The sequence below is a fragment of the Ornithorhynchus anatinus genome, unplaced genomic scaffold (genome assembly GCF_004115215.2).
Source record: "Ornithorhynchus anatinus isolate Pmale09 unplaced genomic scaffold, mOrnAna1.pri.v4 scaffold_462_arrow_ctg1, whole genome shotgun sequence".
Lineage (NCBI taxonomy): Eukaryota > Metazoa > Chordata > Mammalia > Monotremata > Ornithorhynchidae > Ornithorhynchus > Ornithorhynchus anatinus.
The window spans coordinates 350,618-371,644 of NW_024396824.1; the positions used below are offsets into that span (position 1 = coordinate 350,618).

A 21,027-nucleotide genomic window follows, 5' to 3' on the forward strand; every position below is an offset into this window, starting at 1 on the left:
CGTAGGATTCATACGGGAGAAAAACCCTACAAGTGCAACAAATGTGGAAAAGCGTACAGCCAGCGCTTGTGCTTTAGTAGACATGAGAGTGTTCACCCGGCAGAGAGACCGTATATGTGTAGCGAGTGTGGACAAAGCTTCAGCCACCTCACAGAAAATTACCTATTCCTCTTGGCCCGTTACTCTTGCTTGGAAAAGGGCTCTCGCTCTTAAATCCTCTTTTCTCCGGCTCCTGCTCCCTTCTGTGATATTTCTGGACTGGGATCTGTGCCCTTTGGGCATCTCATATTCCCCCCACCTTCAACCTCACTGCACTTAGATACATGTCTATAAATTATATGTCATTTGTTCATGTTAATGTCAGTCTCCCCCTCTGGGACAGTAAGCTCATTGTGGGCAGGGAAAGGTGTCTATCACATGTTGTACTGTACTCTCCGCAGCGTTTAGTACAGTGATCTGCCCACAGTAAGCCCTCAGTACATACTGTTGATGATGACAATCAAGATGGAACGAAGCCAGTGTCCAAGACTTTTCTGGGATCCCACTAAACTCGCAACTGTTTCCTTGGATGACTGGGAGTGGTGGGGAAACTCTGGAGGATGGCTCAAGAGTCAATCGATCAATGGTATTTATTGAGCACTGTGCGCAGAACACTGCGCTGAGTGCTTGGAAGAATACAATACCTTTTGTGTGCCTCGGTTACCTCATCTGTAAAATGGGGATTAAGACTGTGAGCCCCACGAGGGTCCACCTGCTTACCTTGTATCTACCCCAGCGCTTAGAACAGTGGTTGGCACATAGAAAGCGCTTAATGACTACCACAATAATTTTTATTATATAGACACGAGTACGATGAGCATACAGTCGTCAGGGGGAGATAAACACGCAAATGCCATAATCCTTATTATTCATTCAATAGTAATTATTGAGCGCTTACTATGTGCTGAGCACTATACTAAGAGCTTGGAATGTACAAATCGGTAACAGAGAGAGACAGTCCCTGCCCTTTGACGGGCTTACAGTCTAATCGGGTGAGACGGACAGACAAGAACGATAACAATAAATGGAATCAAGGGGATGAACATCTCATTAAAACCATAGGAAATAAATGGAATCAAGGCGATATACATTTCATTAACAACATAAATAGGGTAATTAAAATATATACAGTTGAGCGGACGAGTACAGTGCTGAGGGAATGGGAAGGGAGAGGGGGAGGAGCAGAGGGAAATGGAGGGAAAAGAGGGTTTAGCTGCGGAAGGAGGGGTAGAGGGAGTAGAGAGAAAAGGGGACCTCAGTCTGGGAAGGCCTCTTGGAGGAGGTGAGCTTTAAGTAGGGTTTTGAAAAGGGGAAGAGAATTAGTTTGGTGGAGATGAGGAGGGAGGGCATTCCAGTACCACGGGAGGACGTGGCCCAGGGGTCGATGGCGGGATAGGCGAGAACGGGGGACGGTGAGGAGGTGGGCGGCAGAGGAACGGAGCCTGCGGGGTGGGCAGTGGAAAGAGATAAGGGAGGAGAAGTAGGAGGGGGCGAAGTGATGGAGAGCCTTGAAGCCTAGAGTGAGAAGTTTTTGTTTTGTGCGGAGGTTGATAGGCAACCACTGGAGGTGTTTAAGAAGGGGAGTGACATGCCCAGAGCGTTTCTGCAGGAAGATGAGCCGGGCAGCGGAATGAAGAATAGACTGGAGCGGGGAGAAAGAGGAGGAAGGGCGATCAGAGAGCAGGCTGACACAATAATCTAGCCGGGATATTACGAGAGCCCATAACAGTAAGATAGCCGTTTGGGTGGAGAGGAAAGAGCGGATCTTGGCTACATTATAGAGGTGAGACCGGCAGGTTTTGGTGACAGATCAGACGGGTGGGGTGAACAAGAGAGCCAAGTCAAAGATGACACCGAGGTTGCGGGCCTGAGAGACGGGAAAGATGGTGGTACTGTCACAGTGATAGGGAAGTCAGGGAGAGGACAAGGTTTAGGAGGGCAGATGAGGAGCTCAGCGGGCAGACATCCAGGTAGAGACGTCATGGAGGCAGGAGGAGATACGAGCCTAAAGAGAGGTGGAGAGAACAGGGGCAGAGATGTAGATGTGGGTGTCATCTGCATAGAGATGATAGTTGAAGCCGTGAGAGCGAATGAGCGCACCGAGGGAGGGAGTGTAGATGGGGTACAGAAGAGGGCCAAAAACTGACCCTTGGGGAACCCCAACAGTTAGAGGATGGGAGGGGGAGGAGGAGCCTGCGAAGAAGACCGAGAATGACCGGCCAGAGAGCTAAGAGGAGAACCAGGAGAGGACGGAGTCCGTGAAGCCAAGGTGAGATAAGGTGTGGGGAGAGGGGATGGTCGGCAGTGTCAAAGGCAGCTGAGAGGTAAAGGAGGATTAGAATAGAGTAGAAGCCATTGGATTTGGCAAGAAGGAGGTCATGGGTGACCTTAGAGAGAGCAGTCTCGGTAGAGTGGAGGGACGGAAGCCAGATTGGAGGGGATCCAGGAGAGAATGGGAGTTAAGGAATTCTAAGCAGCGAGTGTAGACGACTCGTTCTAGTATCTTGGAAAGGAAGGGTAGTAGGGAGATAGGGCGATAACTGGAAGGGGAAGTGAGGTCGAGAGAGGGTTTTTTTAGGATGGGGGAGACAAGGGCCTGTTTGAAGACAGAGGGGAAGAAGCCATTGGAGAGTGAGCGGTTAAAGATAGAAGTTAAGGAGGGGAGGAGGGCAGGGGCGATTGTTTTTATAAGGTGAGCGGGAATGGGGTCCGAGGCCCAGGTGGAGGGGGTGGCAGTTGCGAGGAGGGAGGAGATCTCCTCTGAGGATACTGCAGGGAAGGATGGGAAAGTAGGGGAGAGGGTTGGGGGGCGAGGCAAGAGGAGGAGGGGTGACTTTGGGGAGTTCAGACCTGAGTGTGTTAATTTTCGTGATGAAGTAGGTGGCCAGATCACTGGGAGTGGGGGGCGGGGAGGGGAAGGAACGGGGGCCTAAGGGGAGAGTTAAAGGTCCGGAACATTTGGCGGGGGTGACGGGCATGGGTGTCGATGAGGGAGGAGAAGAAGCTTTGCCTGGCGGAGGAGATGGCAGAGTTAAGGCAGGAAAGGATAAAGTTACAATGGATAAGGTCGGCTTGGTGCTTGGAACTTCGCCAGCAGCACTCGGCAGCTGGAGCATAGGAACCTAGGAGGCGGACAGAGGCAGTGACCCAGGGCTGTGGGTTAGTGGATCGAGAGCGGCGGAGGGAAAGAGAGGCGAGAGAGTTGAGATGAGTAGCGAGGGTGGAGTTGAGCGCGGTGACCTGATCATCGAGACTGGGAAGAGAGGACGGGGGGCAAGGTGGGGAGAGATGCTTTTGGAGAGATGGATGGGATCAAGAGAGCGGAGGTCTCTGTAGGGGAGTAGCAAAGATTCGCAGGGGGAGAGAACGTGAGAGATGAGGCAGGTGAGAAGGTTATGGTCTGAGAGAGGGATTTCGGAGTTGGTGAGGGAGGAGATAGTGCAGCGGTAAGAGATGACGAGATCGAGGGTGTGACCAAGTCGGTGAGTGGGGGAGGTATGGTGGAGCAGGAGGTCGGCAGAGTCGAGGAGAGATAGCAGGCGGGCGGCATAGGAGTACCGGGTACATCCATATGGTTGTTGAAGTCTCCGAGAATCAGAGTGGGCAGAGAGAAGGAGAGAAGGAAGGTGAGAAAGCGGTCTAGGTGGTTGAAGAAATTGGAGGTGGGTCCAGGAGGGCGGTAGATGACAGCTATAAGTATCTGGAGGGGGTGGTAGAGGCGAATGATAAGGGCTTCAAAGTAGGGGAAGGAGAGGGAAGGGGGAGGAGAGATAGTGCGGAAGCGGCAACTGGGGGAGAGAAGGAAGCCGACGTCTCCTCCCTTTCCGGTGAGTCTGGGGGAGTGTGAGAAGGAGAGGCCTCCGCTGGAGAGAGCAGCAGCGGAGACCGTGAATTCAGGAGTGAGCCAGGTTTCCGTAAGGGCGAGCAGGTTCCTTCCCAACCCTGCTCTCTGTAGCCGGGGTCCACAGATGGGCCACAATAATGGCTTCCTGGGACTTAGATCCTCCCCATTCATTCAGACCCACAAACCGAAAGCACATCTTCCCGTAGCCCCCACCACTCCGGGCCCCATGTGTCCAAGGACCCGCCGGGCACTGGAGCTGGTCCCTCCACTGCCTCATCCCAGGCTGAGGATGAGGTGGAAGAAGGTCACTCGGGCTTTCTGGAGAAAGAGAGACAGAGGCGGGGTCAGTGGGCCGGAGAGGCTGGGACCAGCAACTGAGACAAAGGGACTGGGAGGGGATCGGGGAAGCCACGGGCAACAGACGGGGAGTGACTCAACTCTCTGCACTGCAGGGTCCTCGTCCTTCATACGGATGACAACTGGGAGGAGGTGGTCGATCATTTCTTTCTGGAAGCCGGTCCGCTACTCCCTAACCCCACAAGGGCCATGGCTTCCAGCACTTCTAGGGCAGCGGCGCACACTCTGGCTCTCTCTTGCAGGGGAACCTGCAGCTGGGGTTACCAGAAGGAAGGGCTGCTGCCAAGCAAGGGGCTGGTGAGTCGGGCTGAGGATGGCTGCGTTGGAGAAGAGGCTGGGGCAGGCACAGCCCCGAGGTGGCTCTGAATGGGGGAAAGTGGGGATGAAGATTAGAGTAGAGCAGAGCAGAGCAGAGGACAAGTCTTCCTGGGGAAGAGTCAGAGGGTCCTGGGCTCTTGTACTGGGCTCTGATCCCCAGACTCCACCCTCAAGCCTCCAGATTCACAGTAGCGATGTAGGGACCCAGCAGGAAAACAATCTCCTGGAGGAGACTGCACAGGCCCTGCTGACCCAGGCTGTGGGCCTCCAAGTTACAATGGCCAGAGCAGCCAAGAGGGACTCCTCTTCATCCTTATGCAGTACCTCCAGGAGGGCCAGGAACTGGGTCCACAGCAGTGGCCCCTGAGCGGACGAGAGGAGAGAGCGGGTTAGGGAAAGGTTTTCACCCAAGACAGCCTCCTGCCCCGACTCACGCCCTCACTGAGGAGATAATGGGGGAGTGTGGTTCTCGTGCTGAGTACTCCCAGCCACGGCTCCCGGATGCTGGGCTCTGGGCTCTGGGCTCCAGGGCAGGGATGGACAGGCCCTCAGTTTCTCACATTTTCGGGATTCAGATGTTGACTGGTGAGCGCCTGTATACTGGTGACCTGCATTAAGGGGTCAGGTTCCTCCAGGTCACATCCACCAGGCCATTCCAGCAGATTCATTCATTCAATCATACTTATTGAGCGTTTACTATGTGCAGAGCACTGTACTAAGCGCTTGGAATGTGCAATTCAGCAACAGATAGAGACAATCCCTGCCCAATAACGGGCTCACAGTCTAAACGCAAAAAAAACCCCAAAACAAGTAGTCTGACGTAAATATCATCAAGATAAATCATAGATATACACACATCATTAACAAAATGCATAGAGTAACAAATAAGATATACAAATAAGCACAGTGCTGTGGGGAGGGGAAGGGGAAAGAGCAGAGGGTGGGAGAAGGGGGAATGGGGAGGGGAGGAAGAGCAGAGGGAAAGGGGGGCTCAGTGTGGGAAGGCCTCCTGGAGGAGGTGAGCTCTCAGTAGGGCTTTGAAGAGGGGAAGAGAGTTAGTTTGGCGGATGTGAGGAAGGAGGGCATTCCAGGACAGCGGTAGGATGTGGGCCAGAGGTCCACGGCGGGACAGGCGCCAACGAGGGACCGTGAGGAGGTGAGCAGCCGAGGAGCAGAGTGTGCGGGCTGGGCAGTAGAAGGAGAGAAGGGAGGTGAGGTAGGAGGGGGCAAGGTGATGGAGAGCTTTGAAGCCAAGAGTGAGGAGTTTTTGTTTCATGCAAAGGTTGATAAGCAACTACTGGAGGTAATAATAATGTTAGTATTTGTTCACGGGAGGGGAGTGACATGTGCTGCAAGGTGGCAGAGTCAGGACCGACTTCATGTTAGGGATCCAGATCAACTCCCAAGATAAACAGTGTGAGCGGATGGACCCCTGGGGCAGGTGGGCCCCGTTCCCAGGGAAGGGGAACGAGGGAGGTTCCTCCGAGCGAGGGCAGGGGCTGACTCGGGTCGTGGGGGTGGTGGTATTGGGCCACGGGCAGAGAGCAAAAGCAATGGGCTGACTCTTCCCAGCTCCTCCCTCCTCCCCCAGAGCCCTTCTCACCCCACAGTCTCTCCCAGGGCCCCATGCTCTGTAGTCTCTGCCCAGCTAGGATGGCCCCACTCTGCGTGGCACGGTCCCCGGCACCGCCACTTACCTCGACCAGGAACCCCATAATAATAATAATAATATTGTTGGTATTTGATAAGCGCTTACTATGTGCTGAGCACTGTTCTAAGCGCTGGGGTAGACACAGGGGAATCAGGTTGTCCCACGTGGGGCTCACAGTCTTCATCCCCATTTTACAGATGAGGTAACTGAGGCACCGAGAAGTTAAGTGCCTTGCCCAAAGTCACACAGCTGATAATTGGCTGATCCGGGATTCGAACCCATGACCTCTGACTCCAAAGCCCGTGCTCTTTCCACTGAGCCAATGGCCACGCACCTTCCCTGCCAGCACATCTTTACCAGGTAATTTGCCACCACCCTCAGGAGGCCACTCACAGTGGTAAACCTGGTCTGGACCAGAGTCCTGAGGGAGACATACAGCACAGCCGGCCTGAGTCAGGGAGTGTCCCGAGAACTCCTGGGCTGGGAGGACTGAGCTTGGAACAGGGAAGGGCCAGGCCAGAGATATCCTGATGATGCTCTGCCCGCCTGTGTTCTCCCCCAGTCCCATCCCCCAGGAGACCGCTGGGCCCCAGCTCCCGGTACTTGGCCAGCAGGACCACACCCTCCTGGGAGATTTCCAGGGACGAGAACAGGTCCCAGATGCCCTGCAGCTCCAAGGAGGTGAATATCCTCCAGCAGCCGTGGCTGGACAGGATCCCTTTCAGGGCCTCCAGGGACGTCCTGAGGAACAAGAGTGGAAGGGAGGGGAGGGGAGGGGAAAAGCGGTTGTCAGTCGCCCGAACTGGAGGATGATGAGGAATTACCTTTGTCACTGGGGACAGCACCACACTCCTCTCTCTATCGCAAATCTGGCATTCTCCTCCACTCATCTCTCGCTCAACCCACGTAGTCGATCCGTCACCAAATCCTGTCAGGTCCAACTTCACGACATCACTTCCTCTAGTATGTAGGCTCGGTATGGGCAGGGAACCTGTCCGCTAATTCTACTTTATCGTACACTCCCAAGCGCTTAGTACAGTACTCGGCACCACAGTACGCACTGAATGAACACTATCGATCGATTGATCACTAAAATCCGTCCTTGCCTCTCCATCTGAACGACTACCATGTCACTGTCAGCACTTTTTCTACGCCAGCTTGATTATCGCATCAGACTATTGGCTGATCCCCTGCTGCCTCCTGGCTCTTCCCAGTCCAGTCCAGTCCAGTCTTGACTTAGCTGCCCAGTTGATTTTTCCACAGATATGTCCCTGTTCATCAACAACATCCATCGGTCGCCCATCCAGCTCGGCATCAAACAGAAATTCCTTCTCATTGGCTTTAAAGCACTCAGTCACTTGACCCCTTCTATCTCTTACCTCCCCAATTTCCTACTCCAGCCCAGCCCGCACAATTTGCTCCTCTAATGCCAGGATACTACCTGAACCTCGAGCACACCTATCTCTCCACTGACCTCTCACCCACAGCCCTCCTCTGGCATGGAATGCCCTCCCTCTTCATATCCGACAGCCGATCACTCTCTCTACCTTCAAAGCCTTATTGAACCGTGTTGCCTTATGTGCCTTAATGAGGGCACATCTCCTCCAAGAGGCATTCCCCGACTAGGCACTCATTTCCCCTTCACCCACTCCCTCTGATTTGCCCTAGCACCTGGACTGGCAGACTTTATTCACCCCTCTCTCAGCCCAACAGCACTTATGTACATATCGGTCACCCGTCGCCGGGGACAGGTTCTTTCGGAATAGGCGCGGAGAGAGAGAGAGAGGCTGGAGATGGAAAACCTGAGTTTTGTATAGAATTTATTCCGCCGGGCGGATTGAATTAATTAATTATTTAGACGCGACAATCGGCCTTCCCTTTTGGGGGAAATATGGTGTTAAAGCTTCCCCTTTGGGAGGAATTTGGTGTTAAAGCTTCCCTAATGGGAGGATTACACTAGTATGTTACTCGAGTGTGGGCGGACACCAGGGCCCGCCCAGGAAGAGCTCGTTAATGGTTGACTCACAACGTCGTGAGGCGGCTAGTTCCCACGATGTGCGCACCCACTTGGGAGGAATCCACTTAAGCGTTCAATCTACTTATGCGCCGAACCCATTTAGGCCTTAGATTTACTTATGCGTTACACTCAGTCGTGCGTTAAACTCACTTGCGCGTTACACTCGCTTGTACGCTACCCACTTACGCACTAAACTCACATTTGCATTATATTCACTTATACATTGCCCGCTTATACACTAAGCTCACATATGCGTTACACTCATACATTACCCACTAATGCATTTAACCCAGTTATGTGTTACACTCACCCGTCCCGCGACCCCTGTCTCTGTGCGTTGTTCCTGGTGGCAGAATGGCGTCTGGTGCTCGGGACAGGGAGAGACACGTGGGTAGCTGTTGCTACCGCTGTGATCTTCCTAGAGAGAGACCCGAGCACCAGAGGCAACAGGTATTTATTACCTTTGGTTTGGGTGGTCCCCACTTCCTTCCTGTTCAATCTCCGCTCCCTTCCGCTCCCTTCCCTTCCATACTTTATTGGGTGGGCACGGAGGTGAGGGACACCTATCTTCCCGTCACGCCTCCTCTGGCCAGAGAGGTTACGTCACTGATGGCATTTTGACCCTTGGGTAGCCGGTGCCCAGGTCCACCTTGGCCCAATATCCCAAATTTATTTCTGTGTATTGATTTTTTTTGAATGTCTGTCTCCCCCTCTTGACTGTATGCTCAATGTGGACAGGAAATGTGTCTACCAACTCTGTTAGATCGGTAGTGCTTATTTCAGTGCTCTGCACACAGTGAGCACTCAATAAATATAATTTGTTTGATTGATTGATTGAGGATCGGGACACATCAGAACTGGCTCCAGGTACCACCCAACTGTACCAGAGGCCAATTGTCAAATTCTGCCAGGTTCAGCCCCTAGCCTGGCAGGGACCCCCAGGCCCTATAACCCCTTTCCCCCGTGTGCCCTTATCCAGGCACCAGCTTCCCTGGGCTCCTTCCCCAGTCAGAGTAGCAACTGTGGTCCAGCATTGTCAGTGGCAGATTTTCCCTGTAGAAGTTGCAGTCTGTCTCAAGGCAATGGCAGTACAGCTTCCTCCGTTTCGCTTGCTGCATCAGCCATTGCCAAGGGACTGGAGCAGGAATGAGCGACAGTTTCCTCGTCCCATTTAGGCCCATCTAAAGCCCATGCAATCTCTGCCAGGGACTCCCATCCAATGGGCTGACAACATTGACCCTGAGGACCGGGACCAGCCCCAAGCCCCCACCTCACCAGAAACCACCAGCCACATCAGCATGTGGCTGCAGCCACACGAGCAGACCTCTGGGCCATCCTCTCCTGTCCCACTTCCCTGCTCCGCTCACCTCCAGGGGCCGAGGTTGGAGGGCACGATGGGCTTTCTGGCCTCCTGCTTCTGGTCCTCCCGCAGGCCCAGCTCCAGCACATAGTGAACCTGAGTGATGAAGGCCAAGAAGAGCTGGGGGAAGAACTGGGTCATGGTCCTGGAGTACTCCTGGATGAAGAGTAGATCATACAGAGTGTTGGTGGCCTGAGGGGAGGATGTGCAGACTCAGCTTGGAGTTTCCCCCCACTGCCTTCTTTGCTCTCTGAGAAGCTGCTCGTCTCCTTACACTGTCCCCTCTGAACCCAGCCACGGCCCCTCTGGAGTCCAGGATCCCTGGGACCGATCCTGTCCCACGGCTCCCTTCACCTTGGGACACGTGAGCAGCCCCACCGGCCTTGGTCCCAGGAACCACCTTGCTTTCCAGGCTGGGAACTAAGTGAGGAAGTCATGAGGACACAGGGAGAAGGGGAGGGCTGCCCGGACACAAGGGAGAGGATCCTTTGCTCTGGGGTCAGCTGCGCCACTCACCTCCTCCCTCTGGGGTCGGTGTGGGGACTCACTGGGATGGACCCCGTCTTGCTCCCATCCCATTGAGCACCGCCACTGTTCCCCAGTGCCGGTCATTCCAGCACCCTAGACGTCAGGAATGCTATCACGTGGTAGGTAAGTTGGGCATGGGCCCCCACCACTTTCCAGACTTCCAGGGCCTGTCTGCAAGGGCCGCAAACCTGTCTCAACCTTCCCAGCCACTCTCAGTTCGGACCAGCCCCAGGAGCCAGAGCCCATAGCCCTTCCATTCCCGGATTTGGCCGCTCGGAAGAAGACGGGGTGGAGCCCGGTTGGGGACTGCAGGGATCCTGAAGATCAATCTCAGAGTCAGAAGCTCTGACCATTCATTCATTCATTCACTCAATAGTATTTATTGAGCGCTTATTATGTGCAGAGCACTGTACTAAGCGCTTGGAATGAACAAGTCGGCAACAGATAGAGACAGTCCCTGCAGTTTGACGGGCTTACAGTCTAATCGGGGGAGACGTACAGACGAGAACAATGGCAATAAATAGAGTCAAGGGGAAGAACATCTCGTAAAAACAATGGCAACTAAATAGAATCGAGGCGATGTACATTTCATTAACAAAATAAATAGGGTAATGGAAATATATACAGTTGAGCGGACGAGTACAGTGCTGAGGGGATGGGAAGGGTGAGGGTGAGGAGCAGAGGGAAAGGGGGAAAAGAGGGTTTAGCTGGGGAGAGGTGAAGGGGGGGTGGTAGAGGGAGTAGAGGGAGAAGAGGAGCTCAGTCTGGGAAGGCCTCTTGGAGGAGGTGAGTTTTAAGTAAGGTTTTGAAGAGGGGAAGAGAATCAGTTTGGCGGAGGTGAGGAGGGAGGGCGTTCCAGGACCGCGGGAGGACGTGGCCCAGGGGTCGACGGCGGGATAGGCGAGACCGAGGGACGGTGAGGAGGTGGGCGGCAGAGGAGCGGAGCGTGCGGGGTGGGCGGTAGAAAGAGAGAAGGGAGGAGAGGTAGGAAGGGGCAAGGTGATGGAGAGCCTTGAAGCCTAGAGTGAGGAGTTTTTGTTTGGAGCGCAGGTTGATAGGCAACCACTGGAGTTGTTTAAGAAGGGGAGTGACATGCCCAGATCGTTTCTGCAGGAAGATGAGCCGGGCAGCGGAGTGAAGAATAGACTGGAGCGGGGCGAGAGAGGAGGAAGGGAGGTCAGAGAGAAGGCTGACACAGTAGTCTAGCCGGGATATAACGAGAGCCCGTAGCAGTAAGGTGGAGAGGAAAGGGCGGATCTTGGCGATATTGTAAAGGTGAAACCGGCAGGTCTTGGTAACGGATAGGATGTGTGGGGTGAACGAGAGAGACGAGTCAAGGATGACACCGAGATTGCGGGCCTGAGAGACGGGAAGGATGGTCGTGCTATCCACGGTGATAGAGAAGTCTGGGAGAGGACCGGGTTTGGGAGGGAAGATGAGGAGCTCAGTGTTGCTCATGTTGAGTTTTAGGTGGCGGGCCGACATCCAGGTGGAGACGTCCTGAAGGCAGGAGGAGATGCGAGCCTGAAGGGAGGGGGAAAGGACAGGGGCGGAGATGTAGATCTGCGTGTCATCTGCGTAGAGATGGTAGTCAAAGCTGTGAGAGCGAATGAGTTCACCGAGGGAGTGAGTGTAAAGGGACCATCCCCCCCCCCCCCCCACTTCAGACCAAGCCCTAGTGGGAAGGAACAGAGCTAGGGGAAGCAGATACCAAGGAGGGCTCCGGAGTTGCTCCTGCTTGTGCCAGCCTACCAGCTGTATGGGGATGGGGCAGGGGGAAGGGCAGGATACCTGTCCAAGGGCACCAAGTGCTCTAAGAAGACCAGCACCATGGCCCGAGGATGGTGACAGGAGAGCAGAGTTAGGGCTTTCAGGAGAGTGGTCTTCTAGTCCAGGGTGCGGGAGGCGGGGAGGTGTAGATACATGCTCCTCCGGAGCTGGGCCACCTGGAGGGGAAGGGCATAACAGAGGGCTGGTGTTGGACTCAGATCCACCCTTGACTCACCACCACCCTCTTGGGCAGCTAGAAGTGAGTTGAATACAGGCAATGGGTTGTTGAATGAAGACAGATTTCACGTTAGTCACGGAGTGGTGCAAATCTTAAGGGATTGCAAAAAGATATGGAACGTTGCTGTGGATTGGCAATATTCCTCAGAGAGTTTGCCTTGACATGAGAGGGACTGGATTAGAGAGCAGTTAGTAGGGGTGAATAAAGTGAGCAAATCCAAGTGCAAGGGTGATGCGGAAGGGGATGGAAGAGGAGCAAATGAAGGCAGAGTCAGGGAAGGCCTCTTGGAGGAGATGTGCCTTTAGTAAGGCTTTGTACGTGGGGCGAGTAATTGTTCATTGGCTTCAAAGAAGGAAGGCCTTCCAGGCCAGGGGTGAGATGTGGGCCTGAGGTCTCGGCAAAGAGACAGGATGGATTGAGGTCGAGTGAGTAGATTGGCATTAGAGAAAGGAAATAATGATAATGATAATTATGGAATTTGTTAAGTGCTTCCTATGTGACAGGCGCTATATTACCGGCCACTTAGGTTGGACACAGTCCCTGTCCCATGTGGGGCTTACTGTCTCGATACCTATTGTAATGTTGAGGTAACTTGGGCACAGAGAAGTGAAGTGACTCGCCCGAGGTCACCCAGCAGACAAGTGGTGGAGTTGGAATTAGAACTCATTCCCAGGCCTGTGCTCTCTCCACTACACCATGATGCTTCTCTGTGCTGCAGGTGGGGTTGTAGTAGGAGAGCAGTGAGGTAAGGTAGGCAGGGGCTAGGTGATGGAGTGTTTTGAAGAGTGGTTTGGTTTGAAGTGAGGGTGGATGGGCAACCACTGGAGGTTCTTGAGGAGTGAGGAAACATGGACTGAACGACAGGAGAGTGAAGTATGGACTAGGATGGGGATAGTCAGGGAGCAGAAAGGTCAGCAAGGAGGCTGGTACTGTTATTGGAGCGGAATAAGAGAAGTGCTTGGATTAACGTGGTTGCAGTTTGGATAGATGGAGAGGAAAGAGTGCATTTCCCGATGTTGTGAAGGTTGCTCCGACAAGATTTAGTGATAGATTGTAGGCGTGGGTTAAATGAGGGCGATGAGTCCCGGAAAATGCTGAGGTTTTGGGCTCGGAAGACAGGAAGGATGATGGTGCTGTTAAGAGTGATGGGGAAAACAGCAGGAGGCCAGGGTTTAGATGGGAAGAGAAGGAGATATAAATTTGGGAAACATCCACATAGAATCATAGTCATTATTATTATTAGCATCATCATTATATTATGGCATTTGTTAAGCGCTTATGATGTGCCAAGCACTGCTTTAAGCCCTGGGTTAGATAGAAGGTAATCAGGTTGTCCCACGTGGGGTTCACAGTCTCAAACCCCATTTTATTGATGAGCCAACTGAGGCAGAGAAGTTAAGTTACTTGCCCAAGGTCACAGAGCAAAAAGAGGCAAAGCTGGGATTAGAGCCCAGGTTCTCTGACTCCCAAGCCCGTGCCCTTGCCACTGGCCCATGCTAGAGATGGTAGTTGAAGCCATTGGACTGAAAGTGTTCTCCAAGGGGGTGAGTATAGATGGCGAATAGAAGGGGACTCAGAATGACTCCCATCGTTAGGGGGTGGGAGGTAGAGGAAGGGCCCATGCAAGAGACTGAGAATGAGCGACAGAGAGATAGGAGGAAAACCGACATCGAATCCCCACTGACAGAGGAGGAAAATGTGACCTTGGGGTGACAGACCTTGCAAGAAGTGGGGCCTCGATATGGCCCTTGGAGCTCTGAGTCCCAGGCCCATGCCCATTTAGTTCACCATGGAATAGCGGCCAGACTCTGGCTAATGGTCGAGACTATAGATGTTAGCTTTGGGCCAAGATTAATGGTCCTATTCCTAAGCAGGTTACCCTTCCACCCCATTCCTTTCCACTTTACCAATCTTATGGCAGGGCAGGGCAGGGAAGTGGGAAGGGATGAGCCGCCCCCGGTGCCTCTGAGGACAATCCCGTCCAGCCCCATCTTTTCCTTCCGGTGATGTGTCCCGAGGGAAGTCTTACCTGATCTGCTGTGGCTCCGGACTTCTGCAGCAGGATAGGGAGGGCCCTGACTGCGTGTGGCTCACCCTGGTCAAGCTGGAGCTCTTCAAACCGGTCAGGACCTCCTGGATAAGGCCCCTCACCTGGACAGCTGTAAGATTCTTGGCCAAGGCCTGAAGAGAGAAGAGCCAGGTGAGGGAGACCCTGGGGATTGCCCCCCTGGGGAGGCTCTCTCAGAAGGGGCAGCGTTCTGAGAGAGAGAAATCTCGCTGTGAGAGCTGGGTCAGAGGGCCACATCTCTTCCCTGCACACCCTGCCCATCTGGGGGCCCTAGGGCTGGAGCTGCCCCTCCGCTTGGCCCCGGCCCTGACCCCACCTCTGGCTCTTCACCTCTTGTACTTCCTTGCTGATTTCCGCCTCCCCAGGTGCTGGAGCGACCTGAATGGAGTGCATGAAAAACACTGTCTTATGATATTACAGACACACCCTCCCTCCCTAGGAGTCTCGCCCGCTGGAAAAACTTTCCTGCGAGGGCAGGGAGAGCGGGATGAGTTAGTGATGGGACAGGAGCAGAGCGAGACTCCTGGGATAGGATGCTTTTGCCTGACCCTGGGCCCTCAGCGCCTGTCCGCCATCTCTCCCTTCTCCCCACCTGCCAGGCAGCAGGGAGGGAACTTCCACCCCTCCCATCCCACTGCCAATACTCACGTTCTCCCCTTTCCCCCTCCTCACTTTTCTGTTCGGGGTTTTCCTTCTTGGCCCAATCCTGATCCCAGACCCCTCTCTCAGGAGCAGCACTCACTGTCTGAGACGAGACCATCCAATTAACCAGTCACACCCTCTCCTCACACTAACCTCCTCTATCTAACCCCCCCTCACTCAAACAAAACTCCTCCCCGTTCACCCCACAACCACCCCGCACCACTCTAGCCTTCCCTCAACCACCCAAAAACCTAGTCAAATGTATAAAAACGAAATCCTCCTCTCGCCCTCTCTAAACTCCAATCTATGCTTTGCTCTCCAACAAAACAAACCACCACCAACCACCACTGATATCCCTCCACCACCACCACTACCAGAAGCAGCGTGGCGCAGTGGAAAGAGCACAGGCTTTGGAGTCAGGGCTCATGAGTTCGAATCCCAGCTCTGCCACTGTCAGCTGTGTGACTGTGGGCAAGTCACTTAACTTCTCTGTGCCTCAGTTCCCTCATCTGTAAAATGGGGATTAAGACTGTGAGCCCCACGTGGGACGACCTGATTCCCCCTGTGTTTACCCAGCGCTTAGAACAGTGCTCTGCACATAGTAAGCGCTTAACAAGTACCAACATTATTATTATTACCACCTCCTCTCTCTCAGACTCCAACCCCTCACAAAGCTCTCCCACCCTCGAGCTGGGCAGACCCTTCCTGGTCCAGTTGTGACATCACTGATGGATCACAATTCTGAACCCTGATGACCTGGTCCAGAGGAGTGAAGTATGTGGGTTGTGTTGTAGTTAGAAGAGAAGGGAAGTGAGGTAAGAGGGGACAAGAGGATGGAGTGCTTTAAAACCGATGGTGAGGAGTTTTTGACTGATATGGAGGTGGATAGGCAGACACTGGAGATATTTGAGGAGGGGGTTGACATGTACTGAACGTTTTTGTAGAAAGATGATCCGGGGCAGCAGAGTGAAGTATGGACTGGAGTGAAGAGAGACAGGGGCTGGTAGATCAGCAAGGAGCCTGATGGAGTAATCTAGGCAGGATAGTGATGATATTAACATGGAAAACCGTTTGGATGGAGAGAAAAGAGTCGCGTTTAGAGATATTGTCAAGTCGGGGCCTGCAGGATTTGGTGACGGGTTGAATAAGGCATTTGAATGAGAGAGAGGAGTCGAGCATGACGCCAAGGTTACAGGCTTGTGAGACAGAAAGGATGGTGGTGCCATCTACAGTGATGGAAAAGTTCAGGGAGAGGACAGGGTTTGGGTGGGAAGATAAGCAGCTTCTATTTTGAACATATTCAGTGGGAGGTGATGGGAGGAAATCCAAGTAGAGAGGTCTTGAAGGCAGGAGGATATGTGAGCCTGGAGAGAGGGAGAGGGATCGGGAGGGAGCTGTGGATTTGGAAATCATTCACATAGAGATGGGAGTTTGAGGTCGTGGGAGTGAATGAGTTCTCTGAGGGAATAAGTGTAGATGGAGAATAGAAGGGGACCCAGACCTGAACTGTGAGAGGCCCCCATAGTTAAGGAGTGGAGGCAGAAGAGTAGCCTGTGAAGAAGACTGAGAATGATTGAGAGCGTTTCTGCAACTCGAGCACAAGAGTGAAGAGGTGGACACTGCAGGTGATCCAGGGCCGCCAGCACTCTGTTGCATGGGTGAGGCTGGTATGGTGCCCCTCAGCTTCCTGTGCCGAAAGCTACTGACATAGGGTTGGAACAGCCTCTGTGACCCTTTTTCTGCATTGCCCTGGCAGGGAGTTCCAATGCATTCAGGGGAATGTGTTTATCCTGTCTGTGAGCTGCTCAGGGAGTGGATGAGTCTAGTGGTTGCTGTCTGGAGCCTATGCTCCACACACTGACATATTGAAAGAAAAGCTTGTGCATGTACGCACCAACATACAACTGTAGTGAAGGAGACAGGTATAGTGTATATATGTATGTGCATATATACACACATACATACATGCAATATATATGTACTCAAACACATTCACTAAACCTAGAGATGACAAGAATTCAAGGGTATTATGTTTGAAAGCAATTTTCCACTATTTTTCCAGGATATGTAAACTCTTGGGCCCAGACAAAAATCTGTTTTCAGAGATTGCTATGCCATAAAATTACATGTATACATGTTAACCACAAATGGAGCTAGGTGTCCCGGTCTAAGGAGGATTTCCTATTGCTTGAACAGAGGAGAGAAGCAGCTCGGCTAGGGAAGGGAGGGCAGTGTGGTGGTGGTGTCGCTATGATTGAAAGGGAAGGGAAGGGAAAGGATAGGCTGATGAGTTCAGGTTGACTATTATTGAGTTTTCAGGCCCTGGCAGGACATACAGCCAGATAGGGTTGTCCAGGAAGCAGGCGGAAGTGTGAGATGTAAAGGAGAAGAGAAGTCAGGGAAAACAAGGCCCATTTGATAGCACCACCAACCTTCCTGTCACATAAGCCTATAACCATGCCATTCTCCTCATCTAATCTCTCTTCCTCAACCCATATATTTAGTCAGTCCCCAACTCTTTTCCGATTCAACAACATTTCTAAAATCCACACTTTCCTCTCCATTCAAACTGCTATCTCATTAATTCGAGGGCTTATTCTATTCCAGCCTAATTATGGTATCAGCTTCCTTGCTGACCTCCCTGCCTCCTGTTCTCTCCCCTCCGGTCAGTGCTTCACTCTGCTTTTTGGATCATTTTTATATCAAATCTTCCAGCCCAGGTTTCCCTCCTCTCAAGAACCTCCAGTGGTTGCCTATCCACCCCCCATATAAATATAAATAAATGATGGTACTTGTTAAGCGTTTACTATGTTGCCAAGCACTGTTCTAAGTACTGGTATAGATAGAAGGTAATCAGCTTGTCCTAGGTGGGGCTCACAGTCTTAATCCTCATTTTACAGATGAGGTAAATTATTTGCCCAAAGTCACACAGCAGAGAAGTGGTAGAGCTTGGATTAGAATCCATAACCTCTGACTCCCAAACCTGTTCTCTTTCCACTAAGCCACGCTGCTTGCCATATTAAAGAGAAGCTCATGACCACCGGCTTTAAATCACTCAATCACTTGCTCCCTCCTACCTTACCTTGCTGTTCTCTAACCACAACTCAGCCCATACACTTCACTCCTCTAATGTCATCAACTCACTGTACCTTGATCTCATCTACCTCACCGCCTATTCCTAGCCACGTCCTTCCTCTGGCATGGAACAACCACCTTCTTCATATGTGACAGATAATTTATTTCCCCACCTTCAAAGCCTTTACTGAGGGTGCATTCTCCTCCAAAAAGCCTTCACTGACTAAGCTGTCCTTTCCTCTTTTCCCACTCCCTTCTGTGTCTCCCTTGTCCTTGAATCTGCACCCTTGATTCATTCCTCCCTCAGCCCTCCAGCACTCATGGACAGATCTGTAATTTATTTATTTATATTAATGCCTGTCTCCCCCTCTAGACTGTAAGCTCACTGTGGACAGGGAAAGTGCCTACCAACTCTGTTATATTGTACTCCCAAGTGCTTAGTACAGTTACTCTTCACATAGAAAGCACTCAATTAAATATGATGGATTGGTTGATATGGACCCAAAGTGTCGCCTGTCAGCTTTGAAGATGCTTACAGGCACCAGTGTGGTGAAGACCACAGAGGATGGGCCAACTTTCTCTGAGTGAAAGCCCTGCAGAGAAGTTAGCCCAAGGTAACAGGAAAGGCAATTTGGAAAGCACTGGCAGCACCTCTAGGGCCCTCTGCTCATTGGCTCATGGGCAGATGGGGAGCGGGGGGGAAGAGTGCAGGCACGGATGGCCAGTGGGGGAGAGTGAAGTGTTTCCCAATCACCTTTATTAGTGTGTCTGTTGCATTGTTGCTCCCCTGAGTACAGAGTACAGAGGCCGAAGGCAGGTAAGCTTCATTTCCATCACCGATTCTTCATCAAGAAACTGTCACCCACATTTCTATAACTATGACGGAACTAAGTTCTTACTAGGCCTCAGGTTCTGTGCTTAACACTATGGCAGACGTTCCCCAGCCTACATGGGGTTCACCAGTTTGACAGAAAGAGCAGGTTTTGTATTTTATGAGACTCTGCCCCAGTGGGGAGGGAAGGGGCTTGGGGGTGGGGTGGGAAGGGGCAAATGACTTTACTTCTCTGTGCCTCAGTTCCCTCGTCTGTAAAATGGGGATTGAGACTATGAGCCCCACGTGGGACAGGATCCAATTTGCTTGTATCCACCCTGGAAGCTATGCTGTCGATAGCACCCTACTAGAAGGAAGTGAAGAAGATTTGAAGGGCTTATTCTTAAAAGTTAAGAAACAGAGCAAAAAAATGGGCCATTTGTCAGGAAAACAGAGATTATGACACCCAGAAGTATTAGCCCATTTGTAGTGGATGGAGAGAAGATTGAAGTGGTTGACAGTTTTCCTCTCTTGGGATCCAAAATCAATAGTAAAGGAACGAGTAGCCAAGAAAGAGGCCAAAGATTAGTGTTACTAAGATTTGCTACGAAGAGCCTGGAATGTGGTCTTGTAGAGATTTTTGTGAATATCATAGGCTGCCCCAAAAAACAAATGGATTTTGGGACAAATTAAGTCACAGTGGTCTTTTGAAGGCCAAATCACTCGACTTAGATTAACGTATTTTGGACACACAATCAGGAGGACTATCTCTGGAGAAGACACTAAAACTAGGAAAAGTCCAGGGAAAAGGTGGAAGAGGCAGACCAGCAGCTAGTTGGATAGAGGCCATAACAACGATAATGGAAGAACCGTTAGAAAGGTTACAGATTAAGGCAGAGGATAGGACGTTCTGGAGAAAATATGTCCATAGAGTCGCTATGAATCAGAAACGACTCGACGGCACTTGATAATAATAATAAACCTCAGGGCACAGTACAGTGCTTGGCACATAATAAGTGCTTAGAAAATACCACAATTATGATTATCATTAGATGATATAGAGAAGCAGCGTGGCTCAGTGAAAAGAGCACGGGCTTGGGAGTCAGAGGTCATGGGTTCGAATTCTGGCTCTGCCACTTGGCAGCTGTGTGACCGTGGCCAAATCACTTAACTTCTCTGTGCCTCAGTTCCCTAATCTGAAAAATTGGGAATGAAGACTGTGAGCCCCACGTGAGACAACCTGATTACCCTGTATCTACCCCAACGCTTAGAACAGTGCTCTGCACATAGTAAGCGCTTAATTAATACCAACATTATGAAAAACTCGTCAGGTGCTCATTTGGCGTCTCTCAGCGGTGTCTGAGCCCTCCTGATTGCCCCCTGATGGCAGTAGGCGTTGTTCAGGGAAAGTGTGGAGGATCGAAAATACTGACAACTAGAGAAGTCCTAGATAGACAAATAAATACATGAATAAATAATGGCAACATAACATGAGTGAGAATCATATTAAGGTGAGGTGCATGAAGAAACTGTGGGGAAAATAAACCCCTAAATACATGGCATAAACAAGAATCCATTCCCACAAAAGTACTGCATGAGTGCTTCATGCATTAATCCAGCCACAAACATTCATAACCAAGAATGGTTTGCTCAGCAGAGGGCAAAAAACGGATGCAAGCATTAATCCATTCTGCCCAAGATTGCCAAATGCTAGTAATGGATTTCTGCTTTGCGGCTATGGGCAAAATCTTTATTTGACCATACTTGATGTTGGCTTGTTCTCAACTTTGGGCTGTGGGAGACAGGGAGAGAGTAAAGAACAACAGGTTTACAAACAAGCAAAAAGAAACACTTCTTCACTCTGCAGGGGTAAGCATGTGGATTTTATTTCCTGGGGAAGTTTCTCGGTCAAAACTCTCAGTCAGTTGAAGAAACATTTGGATAAATTATTGCCTAGGTTATATTACCAGAGGGAAAGGTTGAAAGTATTGGGAAATTCACCCCTAACCATGAGGATGGGCATTCAGAAGAACAAATACCATGCGGCTTCTTCAGGACCTGTCTGCAAAAGAATCCTGAACTGGAAAACTCTGAAAAGTGACACTTTTAGACTCTCATACTTGAGTAGAGATAAAGTAGATGTCGACAGTGAGTCGTTGTCTTTACACTGTAAGTTTGCCGTGGGCAAGGAATGTGGCTGTTTATTGTTATACTGTACCCTCCCAGTTCTTAGTATAGTGCTCTGTGCACAGTTAGGGCTCAATAAGCACTACTGAATAAATGATTGAAGGAATGAATGAAGTTATAAC

The 21,027-nt window shown here is 51.5% G+C and overlaps 1 protein-coding gene across 1 annotated transcript; it reads right to left on the reverse strand.

The window, feature by feature from the left end:
* Nucleotides 1-9,063: 9,063 nt before the first annotated feature.
* On the reverse strand, nucleotides 9,064-14,427 carry LOC114808908 (maestro heat-like repeat family member 5). Its single transcript, XM_029057175.2, has 2 exons — nucleotides 14,152-14,427; nucleotides 9,064-9,742 (listed from the first exon to the last, which is right to left on the reverse strand). The coding sequence occupies exons 1-2, from the start codon at nucleotides 14,425-14,427 to the stop codon at nucleotides 9,590-9,592; spliced, it is 429 nt and encodes a 142-aa protein (XP_028913008.2). The 3' UTR covers nucleotides 9,064-9,589.
* Between the last annotated feature and the right edge of the window lie 6,600 nt (nucleotides 14,428-21,027).